General features: G+C 34.1%; 1 protein-coding gene across 2 annotated transcripts in view; it reads left to right on the plus strand.

Annotated features, from left to right (window-relative positions):
• Nucleotides 1–12,262, plus strand: part of ADAMTS6 (ADAM metallopeptidase with thrombospondin type 1 motif 6) — a 334,536-nt gene that overhangs the window by 2,126 nt on the left and 320,148 nt on the right. For both annotated transcript variants that reach the window (XM_003827427.5, XM_063604436.1), the window contains exons 2-3: nt 5,131–5,505; nt 7,938–8,302. In XM_003827427.5, coding sequence (XP_003827475.2) covers nt 5,409–5,505; nt 7,938–8,302 — 462 coding nt within the window. In that variant the 5' untranslated portion in view covers nt 5,131–5,408. The remainder of the gene's footprint in view (nt 1–5,130; nt 5,506–7,937; nt 8,303–12,262) is intronic.

The following is a 12,262-nucleotide window of genomic DNA, read 5'->3' on the forward strand; positions in this document are numbered from 1 at the left end:
AAGAACATTATACACGTTCTTTAGCTTCATAATAATAGTTCACAAGAGGAAATTATTACCTTGGCTACTCCCCAATCACTTGAGTGGGAAGTAAAGATGATAGAGGAAAAAAGACAAGTAATACCCTCCAATCAGGGCAGACTACTGAGGAAATCACTATAGTGCAAGTTGTCTCATCATTTTTCTTCTTAGGTAGTGTAGCTTTGATCCATGGAAGCAGGTAAATTATCCCTTAACTTTACTGCCTGGGGCATTTGTGTTAGGGAGAAAAGCATATGTGAAATCAAAGTGAAATGGACGTTTTGGTTCTGTTTTCAAATTTAAAGTAGTTATAAGTATCATTATCGTGACCAAAGTTCTTAACTCCTTGCTGTAAAAGACAATATAACTAGTTGATTGACTCCATCATCATATCTATTATTTCACATTTTTGAGGGAAAGAGGAACATGAAACTATTTTTGAAGGAAGGCCTTTGAAAAGTGATGTTAGATAATGAAGGAAGGAGGGCTAATATTATTTAGCTTAAAGTACAGAGACACTTTACGTCATATGTAATCTAATCTCTTAACAAGTCTTTGTGAGATAGACATCAATATCATGGTTTTATAGATTAGAAAGCAGATGCAGAGAGGTTAAGTAACTGGGGGTCAGGCCAGGACTCAAAGCCTTTGTGCTTTCCACAACATAATGATGTTTCTGCTATACAATTTAAAAGGTCAATGCATTGTGATTTTTGGACAACTGTTTGGTATTTCAATGTTAGTCTGAACTTTGGAAACTATATCTGAAAAGTCACAGCCTCTACATATTTATGGTGTCCAGATTAACCTCCCCACCAGGTGTCAGAAAGTGGGTTAACTCATTCACTTTTATTGTGTAGGTGACTAAGAGCAGTTAGATTTGTTAGTTGTGTTGATTTTAGTTAAATTCCTTTTTTGTTTGTTTGGTTTTTTTTTTTGAGACGGAGCCTCGCTCTGTCACCCAGGCTGCAGTGCAGTGGCGTGATCTTGGCTCACTGCAGCCTCCACCTCCCATGATCAGGTGATTCTCTTGCCTCAGCCCCCTGAGTAGCTGGGATTACAGGTGCGCACCACCACACCTGGCTAATTTTGTATTTTTAGTAGAGACAAGATTTTGAAATGTTGACCAGGCTGGTCTCAAACTCCTGACCTCAGGTGATCTGCCCATCTCAGCCTCTCAAAGTGCTGGGATTACAGGTATGAGCCACCATGCCTGGCCAGTTTTAGTTGAATTCTATCTAGACTCATTTACTTAATGTTAAGTTTCTTCACTGAGCACTGGAGGCCAAAAAAAAAAAAAGTGGGGAGGGAGCAAGGGAGTGATAAAGGAGAAAGAAACTCATGTGCCAGCTATTATAACTAGTGTTGGAACTAAGACTATAACTGGTTTGTTTAACTTCAAAGCTCCTGCTTTTTCAACTATGCACCAATGCCTTTTTTACTGCAAATCCTTAAATCATATAGTAGTCTACTTCTGGCCAAATAGGTATTACTTTTTTTTCTCAATGCTACTGGCTTAATTAACTTGAGCATTTACAGGAGAGTAGGTAAGAGTGAAGGTTATGAAACTGTAACAATTTACAAAAAGAGCAGGACATTTCCCAAGAGGGAGAAATAGTTGCTCCCTAAATCCAGTCAACTATATTGTAAGTTTCTCAGTAGTTTCAAAACCTAGAAAAATAGGAGAAAAAGGGATGAATGATTCAATCAAATCTATCTCCATTGCTAGAAAATTAACTCAAATGTGTTAAGTATATGTTTTTTAAAGGAAGATTATAATCTAAAGTATATGAGGGACTAATTTAATGTCAGATGTTATTATTCAAAACACTCCAGTGATCTAAAAAAATTAAAACAATGAAAATGAATGTTGTTCAAGAGGTGACAATTATACTTTAATATTACATGGGAAGGTTTAGAGTATGGAATCTGTATATAAGTAGGTTGGAAACCAAGATAATGGAATTCTTCTTATTGCCGTTATTGAATAATGGTATAACTTAATCTCTCTATAAATTTTTACCTGAGAAAGGATGTATAGTACCTGCTATCTTGCCTAAATTAGTGTAGAAGTAATTTCAAGAAGAAACAATGACTGTATGTGAAGTTGTTAAAAACTATTCACATTAACTAACCAATACCACTTATAAATATATCGACTGGGCGCAGTGGCTCACGCCTGGAATCCCAGCACTTTGGGAGGCTGAGGCTGGCGGATCAGGATGTCAGGAGATCGAGACCATCCTGGCTAACACGGTGAAACCCCATCTCTACTAAAAAAAAAAAATACAGAAAAATCAGCTGGGCATGGTGGCACGCACCTGTAATCCCAGTACTCAGGAGGCTGAGGCAGGAGAATCACTTGAACCCGGGAGGCAGAGGTTGCAGTGAGCTGAGATCGTGCCACTGCACTCCAGCATGGGCGACAAGAGCCAGACTCAGTCTCAAAAAAAAAAAAAATCTTCTTTGACATTGGTTGTTATTAACTACTGTTGACTGTTTAAATTTGAGTGCCTTAAACTGGAAGTGTGATGTAATACAAAGAATTTAGACTTTAGAACCAGACAGCCTTGTGTGAATCTGGGCTCTATTGTTTTATACCTATCTGACCAGTGAGTTCAGCTTATTTAGTTGTGAATTGGTGGCTGTATTAGTTATCAATTGCTGTGTAACAAATTACCACAAACTTAGTGAGTTAAAACAATACACATTTATTATCACACAGTTTCTCTGGGTCAGGAATCTAGGGGTTATGTCCTCAGCTTTAGGGTATCTCATGAGCCACAAAGTGTTGGCAAGGACTAGGGTCTTTACAGAAGGCTTGACTGGGGAAAAACCTGTTTCTAAGCTCACCTATTACTGAATAGGATTTAGTTTCTTGCATGCTGTTGGACTGAGGGCCTTAGTTCCTTGTTAGTTATATCAGAGGCTGCTCTCAGTTTCTTCAATGTGGGCCTCACCCAATGACAGCTTGCTTGCTTCATCTAAACCAATTAGGGAAAGATGTGGCTAGCAAGATGGAAGTCAGAATCTTTTGTATGTAATAACGAAAGTGACATCCCCTCAGTGTTGAGGTATTCTATTGGTTAGAATCAAATTAAGAGGAGGGGAGCAAGGGAATGGATATGAGGAAGCCAGATTATTGGGCTCATCAGAGTCTACTCTGCCACAGGGGCAGAGTATATTTACTTCACAAGATGGTTTTGGAGATTAAAAGAAGCAATATGTATTAAAGTTTTTTATTTTTGATCTGATCTTAAACTACCTTTCTGGTTATTACCTGTTAGTTTTTTTGCACAGGAACAAAATTTGCTATTGCTATTATTACTAATATTGTTTACTATTTCCCATTTTTTTCTGGTTATCTAGACTTTGTGGAATGCATTTCTTCTATTTGTAATGATTACCTCCAGCAATTTGACTTGTAAAATTGTATTCGTCTTCCGGGATCTATCTGAAATGCTTTTTCCATAAACATTCCTTGATTCATTCTTCTCTGACCCAGAAGTCATCTCCCTCATCTGATCTCCTGCAACAACTTTGCACAACCTTATTACGGCATTTGTCAGTCTGCCTTACATTTTTCCTTGTTACTTAGATTATGAGCTCTCCAAGGGCAAGGATTGAATCTTAATCTTTTCTGTTTCCCTTAATCCTTTTCTGTATTCTGATGTTGTTATAACATCATCTTTTAAACATAGTAGGACAATATTTGTTGATTAATGAATTAGCTTTTCCAAGGCTTAGCAGTTTAATAACTTGTAGAGACAGATGTAAGGGATTTAAATGGCTGTTGTTGTTTTATATGTTGTATATACCAATATTTCTAGCACCGTAGGGAATGAAGTGTTTCACATAAGTTAATTTTACAGTTAACTACAAATACTTTTTATATGCCTAAAGTGATTTTATTTTAACCACTATTCATTTATTCATTCTTTTACTCATCCATTTTTTTCAACCAACAAATATATAGTAAGAATTTATTATGTGAAAATTTCATATATTAGGGATTTGGAATGAAAATCTTTCTAATCTCTTTTGTGTACTTTCCTAACTTACTAACAGTAACTTATCTTATTAAACGCATTTATCTTCTTATTTTGGACTCAGGCATAGTGTTGTGAATATCAGATATTGAACTATATAACACAGTTATACATACAATAGGAACTGTTAAACTATGTAAGACCCATTTGCCTCTACCCCAAATTATATTACTTTGGGGTTCTAAAACTACATTTTCGTTTTTTATCCTTTTTTTTTTGGTCACAGTTTGGCTGTTTGTGGCTAGTTTTTAGCTCTTAGTTATTTTCTTCTTCTGATCTGCTGTATGTGGGGAAACCAGGCAGCCAAATATACTATTCTGTATCAAGTGTGAATGGAGACTCTGAGTGAGGTTGTTAGTTGCATGTAAAGTACATGAGATAGGACTTGAAATCTGTTGTAATACTTGAAATGAAGTTTTAAAATTTTCTTTTAAGTTACATTTCAGAGAGTTGAAATTGACTCACGAGTTGCCTTATAAGTCACATAAGACTTCCAAGTAAAGTCAAGGGTTATAGTACATACAGTTCAACTTTTTAGAAGTTTAGCTTCTGATACTGTCTTAGTATTCACAGATGGCTGCTAAATATCACTATTTGTAGATCTACTTTGTCAGAAAAAAAAGATAGGTGCCTTATAAAGCAACACAACAATATCTGGATATGAGTGTGTTTAAAAGGCATGTTATGGAATGGGATTACATATTGTTTGTCACATATAATGAACTGAGTTAGTGAAGTCAGCCTACTTTATTTTATCAAAAGGAAGTTAACTCATTGCCCATCATTGTTATCTTCAAAGTTTTTAAAAAAGAATTATGATTTCTCTTTAGATTCCTTATTTGATTATTAAGTAGCTCTGGCATTATGCTGATAACCATTTTGGTCTCTAATTCTGTGTCTAATCTTGTGAATGTTTATTTAGACTATAAAGAATAACAATGGTCTAATTTAACTATATTATTTTGTAGTTATGTCTTTTGGCAAGGATTCAGTACTATATAGGACTTGGATTTTTCCATTCTGGATATTTTTCAGTTAACTTAAATTTTTTTTTTTCTAGGTTAAAAAATGGCCATACTTTAGTAACTAATCAGCCTAATGCTTTGCTTATGAAAACTTTTACCATCATTATTTTTTCATTTTGGATTGAGAAAATGAATCCAGATATAGAAGAAAGTGCAGGATGTTGGATAAAAGTGGCTCTTAAACAGTGGAACATCCAATAACTAATTTGCAAGAAGTTTTAAAGAAATAAAATTGTTATGCTTCGATTTTGGTATGGTATTGACTCTTTAGCACATAGGTAGCCCTCAAAAAAATCATCCAGTTTTCTAAATTATGGAAATTTTGTGGAAGACGTTGACCTGGATTTTGAGCCTCATCATGGCTTCATCGGAATTTCATAGTGACCAAAGGCTTTCATACAGTTCTCAAGGTAGGATTCTTGCTTTTGAAACTGACACAAAATATTGCTATTAATTGGACAAGAAAAGATTCTGCATATTTAGTTTGGGTGGATAGTTTTTTTTGGGATATGTAGTGATAGGAATAGAGGCCTACTGTGTCAATTCGGTATTAGTTTCATAAATGTTAAGGGCTATGCGTCGTTTAACTTGTCCTACTAGTATTTAACATCCCGTGGATTTTAGAGTTGACTGGTCTTTCTTGGAAAATGATAGACCCCAGGCCTTGTTCTTCTGAAACTTAAACTTTAATAAGCTTGTTCATTACTAGAGTTTATGGGCAAGGACATGTTCAAAGAGAATCCAAACATTTATGCTGTGGAAGAAGAAACCAGATAAATTATGATACAGGACCCTTTTAATATGGACCCTTTGTGAAAAAATACTTTTGCAAACCTGAGAGTTCTGATCTAAAGACTAGAATCTGAGTGTAAGAACGAGAACTGTAAGAAGTGCAACTTTTCACATTCTAATCTTTATAATTTTAATCTATAGAATTGAGCTTTATATCGTAGAAATGATCTTAACAAAGCAGGCCCAGGAGTAAATGTCATTTTGTTTTCCATGGACCAGTCCAGTCCTTATAGAAGTATTGAAAGGCATACCTTTTGGATTTCCCTCCCATGAATACATAGTAATAGATAATTTTTTGGTGCCGATGAACCAGATTTTCAAGACTATTACAGATTGATGTATGTGTCTAGAAATCCATGTTAAAAAGTGTGGCTGTCAAAGTAAATCAATGAAGCCATGACATTTAGTATGAACTCTAATTATTTATAAGAAGTGAAATAAACACTGTCTTTGAATTTATTTACATTTGGTTATGGTTTTATGGGAGTTTATATTAGTGTGTAAACTCCATGTGTAGACACTGAGGCAAATAAGCAGACATTTGGTTTACCTTAGTGGTAAATCTAGCTGAAAGAAGGTACAGCTAAGAAGGTAGATGGAAAATGTTTAGTACATCTAAATGAGGAAAATATGTTCTTCATTTAGTTCTCTGAAATTTTAGTCAAGCTGTTTTTAAAATAGCTTTATTGAGATATTACTACACATACCATAGAATTCACCCATTTAAGGTATAAAATTCAGTGGTTTTTAGTATTTTCGGCATTGTACAACCATCACAATAACCTATTTTATTTTATTTCATCTTATTTTTTGGCACTAGTGTCATCGCCAACATAATCAATTTTAGGACATTTTCGTCACTCCTAAAAGAAGCCTATACTTCTTAGTGGTCACTTCCAAATTCCCTCCAAACCAGCCTTCACCTCCAGCTGTAGGCAACTAAACCTTCTGTCTGTAGAGATTTCCCTATTCTGGATATTTCATATAAATGCAATGATATGTGGCATATTGTGACTTGCTCTTTTACTTAATGTTTTAAATGTTAGATAATGAACTTTGATTATGAAGACAGTTGTTCTGAAGGTTCATTCATGTCATAGCATGTATCACTACTGCATTCCTTGTTATTGTAAAATAATATTGCATTGTGTGGATATACTACATTTTGTTTGTCTATTCATCAATTGATGGAAATTTGGTTTAATTCCCCTTTTTGAGTATGATGAATATTGCTGAGCATTCACATCTAAATTTTTATGTGAATGTGTGTTTTCATTTCTATTGTGTATATACCTGAGAGTAGGATTGCTGGATCATGTGATTAACTCCATGTTTAAAATTTTGAGGAATTGTCAGACTGTTTCTCAAAGTGGTTACAGCATTTTACATTCCCATTGACGTGTTTTTGTTTTTGTTTTTTGTTTTGTTTTTTTTTTGAGACGGAGTCTTGCTCTGTCGCCCAGGCTGGAGTGCAGTGGCGCAAACTTGGCTCACTGCAACCACCGCCTCCCAGGTTCAAGTGATTCTCCTGCCTCAGCATCCAGAGTAGCTGGGACTACAGGCGTGTGCCACAACGCCTGGATAATTTTTTGTATTTTTAGTAGAGGCGGGGTTTCACCGTGTGATGATTTCTTAAAAAATAATAATTTCTACAAGGCTATAGAGATTCTTTTTTGGATAACTTTCAAAAACAGATTCTGAGCTAAACTCTTTTCTTTTACATATGTGTGCTTCTCATTATTTTTTATTTCAAAGTAAAATTTTCATATTTCTTGTAGAATTTAGCTCTTAGGATCCATGTTTTAAAAATTAAAAAAGTAAAATAGTCCTTCACAAGTAATATTAAAATGATTGCAACTTAATCTTCAGATTTTAAACTTTTATTCTTTCATTTTTGTTTAATATAACTTTTTTTGTACATACTTCACATATAATGATTCATAGTTTTAATTGACATAGTTGTTGTTTATATTGCTGCTTCTTTGTTCCGTTAAATTTTCTTTTCTTCCATGTGTTTTTTTTCTGGATTCTCTGCCTTGTGATTACAAAGAGGAATTCCTGACTTATCTTGAACACTACCAGCTAACTATTCCAATAAGGGTTGATCAAAATGGAGCATTTCTCAGCTTTACTGTGAAAAATGATAAACACTCAAGGAGAAGACGGAGTATGGACCCTATTGATCCACAGCAGGCAGTATCTAAGTTATTTTTTAAACTTTCAGCCTATGGCAAGCACTTTCATCTAAACTTGACTCTCAACACAGATTTTGTGTCCAAACATTTTACAGTAGAATATTGGGGGAAAGATGGACCCCAGTGGAAACATGATTTTTTAGACAACTGTCATTACACAGGATATTTGCAAGATCAACGTAGTACAACTAAAGTGGCTTTAAGCAACTGTGTTGGGTTGGTAAGTAGATGCTATAATTTTAAACTTCTGATGGGAAAATAAGTTTGCAATGTAAATGTCTTTCCTCAGATTAAAAAAATATATATCTATATAGGTAGTTTAAGTAGGAAGGTAATAGTTTAAAATTTTTTGCTATTTCTGCTGCCTTTGATTTTGATTTTCTTTTTAATGTATTGACTTTTCAAAGGGCAGCTTTTAAAACTCTATTATTAGAAGAGGAATGAACAAAACTTCAGATTTCCCTTTAGACTTATGTTTTTCTGTTCAAATAAGATATCTTTTATGCAAAAACAAAACTCAGTCATTTTTGAAGAATTTTAGGGTATGTTTGTATGTATATGTGTATTATGGCAGGAAGCCACAACACTGACATTCTTTTTATAATATCTTTCTTTGGTAGGTAACATATCTTAAAATTTCTTATGACCTACTTACAGTTATAAGTTCTCGAAGTAAAATCTTTTATACAGTGTCTATGAGATAATTTTTTATACATTTATATGAAGATTGATATAAATCTTATTTTAGTTAGAAAATGGGTTCTAGGCTGGGTGAGGTGGCTCATGTCTGTAATCCCAGTGTTTTAGGAGCCCGTGATGGGAGGATTACTTGAGGCTAGGAGATCAAGACCAGCCTGGGCAGCATGGCGAGGCACCCATTTCTAAAAATATATTTTTAACAAAGAATAGAAAAAAGAAAATGGGTTCAAGACTACAGGGTTTATCCTGGGCATTTGAATCCATTCTAGTCTAATGGTAAATACACAGTTCAAAGTTGCACATAGTAATAATTGGAAAACAAAGCAAATTTCCATGCTTTCTCTTCTGTGTTTACCCTGTTCAGGCTAATGTAGCTGTTCCATTAAAGCTGTATCTGTGAAAAGGGTACAAACATTTTAATGCTCAAGGAACATTTTCAGAAACTTTTTCTTTTTTATTATAATATACCCATATTCTTATTTCTGTTTCAATATAAAATAACTATAATTCGAGTTGGGTTTAAATAAGTTTTAAATTTGAAAGGACTATCAAGAACTACACAATGGAGGAAAACATTTCACTGTAGATGTATATAGGAATGTGCTCCAATTGTCTACTTTCTATCACTGTTAAGTAAAATGAACCAAAATATTTACTTAGCTTGTAAGATTTAGGCTTAATTTCTACAAATAGACAAATTGAGTATACTCATTACTAGTTTCTCTATAAGCAGTGTTAGGACTTTCTCTATAAAACAGATTTATTTTTTTGAATAAAATTATCCAAAATGTGTTCTAAAACTTCTCATTTGTTAAAATGACACACTATTCATTATCATAGAAAAATACTATTCCTAGTCATTGACTAGGTTATTTATATTTGGCATTAACATTAATTATGCCATTGCTAGTTTTAACAGGGTGATGAAATGAGCACATTCAAGAACAAAACTAATTCTATTGTGGAATTTGAGAGAAGAGTGATTGTAGATATGAAGATAATTTAGAACATGTAGGAGACAATAAGGGCCTATTCGAAGACTATGGCATTGAGAATAAAGAAGACAGAATGAATTTGAACCACATTTAGGGACAAAATTTAAAATATTTGCATCCTATTAATTTTTTCTTTCCTGACATGTAATAAGACAGAGAATACATAGTAGGTAGTTAATAATATTTTAAAAAATTGAAATAGAATTGAACTTGTGAGATACAGGAGAGAAAGCAATTGAAGATGGCTGAGATATCTCTTTTGGATGAAAGTATATATGAATGTTATGAGTTGAGAACGAATGTCAGAGGAGAACTGGATTGGAGAGGAATTTGAAGAGCATGCCTTTGATATAGCAAATGTGAGGAATCTGAATAAATAAAGGTTAAAGATATCTAATGGTATTTGAGAAATGTAGCTCTGAAGTTTAGAAAAGAATTCAATTCTGGAAACGAGTAACTTCAGAGCCATTAATGTAGGTGACTTTATGAAATTGTGCAACATGCTGTTTGATGACTCAAAAGTGAGAATAAAGTTGAAAATGGAACCTTTTCTACAATGAAGGAGATGACAAAATGTCACCTATTCATCCTTATTGAGACTTTCTGTCTCTTGTTCTCTTTCCCTCTGTTAACACCTTTCTATTTTACTTTGTCTCTTATTGACACTGTATGGTCCGTGTTAACTAAGTTTGATTATTTGATTAAGGTGTGATCTGCCAGGTTTGTCCACTGAAGTTACTATTTTTTCCCTTGGCACTTCGTAAGGAATTTGTGAGCAGATGTTTCACACTTTTACACACCAGTTTTAGTAAACTTTACCTTCATTCTTATTTTGTATGTTACTTTTTTTTTTTTTTTTTTTTTTGAGACAGGGTCTTACTCTTGCCCAGGCTGGAGTGCAGTGGCGTGATCTTGGCTCACTGCAACCTCCACCTCCTATGGATGTTACATTTTTAATCAAATGGAATATGTAAACAAGTGTTTTTTAAAAAATTCTACTTTTCAAAGGCCACCACTTTTAATAAATTCTATGTTTTTAATCATTCTATATAAAATAGTTGTTAATGCAGAGATCATTAGTGTTTTCTAATCGTATCTCCTCACCCATAGTTTTAGTGCTGGGACTCTTGCACCATTCAAAATACAAAATTCCTAACATTATAGTCTGTCAGCTTCATATAATGTCATATTTTAATTTGCTGTGTATTTGGACCATGGTTTCTTACTCAGGTTTTGTTTTTTCTGGAGTTTGTTTACTTTTACTTTTTCTCAGTGCGAAAAAAATATCGTTTCTTTATCAAGTGATTTAATATTTTCCACTTCCTTAGTCCTTTTATCTATTGCTTGAAATACATTCCATTCTTCTTTGGAGGCATTTTTCATGGAGCCATTTAATTAATTTCTTGGGCTAATTTCTTGATGTTAGTTTCTGTAACATCTCTCATTTTGGGACTTCTTTCCTAAATTAGTTCCACATCTTTCTCTTTCTGAGTTTACATCCTGGTTTTGTTGGAGAATATCTTCAAAAATTACCTCAGAACAGCGACTGGAAAGTAAAGTTTCTGAGTCTGTGTCTATTTGAAAGGGACCTTATGCAGCCCTCATGTTTGATTAATAATTTAGCTGAATGTGAAATTCTGGGTTCAAAAAATCATCTTCCTTAAGAATGATGGATGGTGGTACTGGGAAAGGGAATATATAGGGCATAAAATTTATTTATATGGTTTTATAGCTTTAAAAAAGAAAAATACTTAAAGGTCTTAAAAGTTAGCATTGATTCACAGGTATAAGTCTGCTGCTAGTCTGATTCTTGTCCTTTTATTCTTTAAAAAATTTTTTTAGTTAAAAAAAATTTCCCTCAGTGAAAGCATGTTCCTTTTATCCTTCCTGTTTCAGGAATTTATAACATGTCTAACTATGGGTTTTCTTTCCTAATTTCTGCTTGGTATTTGATGGGTGCTTTTAATAAAGACCCTCCTTCAGCTTAGAGAAATTAAAAAAATTATTTCCTTAATAATTTTATCTTCTTAATTTTTTCTTCCTCCCTGCACTCTCTTTCTGGAATTGGTTCTCTGCTTCGCTTATCTTTTTCTCTTTTTCCATTGTTTTCTTTTTTGTTCTAATTTCTATGAGATTCCCCCGATTTCGTCTTCTTTTCCTTCAGTTGATTAAAAAATTACAGCAGTCATATTTCTAATTTTCAAAAGTTCTTTCTCTTTTTCTTGGATTTTCTTACATTCTGTTCTTTTTTTTTTTTTTTTTTTGAGACGGAGTCTAGCTCTGTCGCCCAGGCTAGAGTGCAGTGGCGCGATCTTGGCTCACTGCAAGCTCCGCCTCCCGGGTTCACGCCATTCTCCTGCCTCAGCCTCCCGAGTAGCTGGGACTACAGGCGCCCGCCACCACGCCCGGCTAATTTTTTGTGTTTTTAGTAGAGACGGGGTTTCACTGTGTTAGCCAGGATGGTCTCGATCTCCTGACCTCGTGAT

Source organism: Pan paniscus, chromosome 4 (assembly GCF_029289425.2).
Source record: "Pan paniscus chromosome 4, NHGRI_mPanPan1-v2.0_pri, whole genome shotgun sequence".
NCBI lineage: Eukaryota > Metazoa > Chordata > Mammalia > Primates > Hominidae > Pan > Pan paniscus.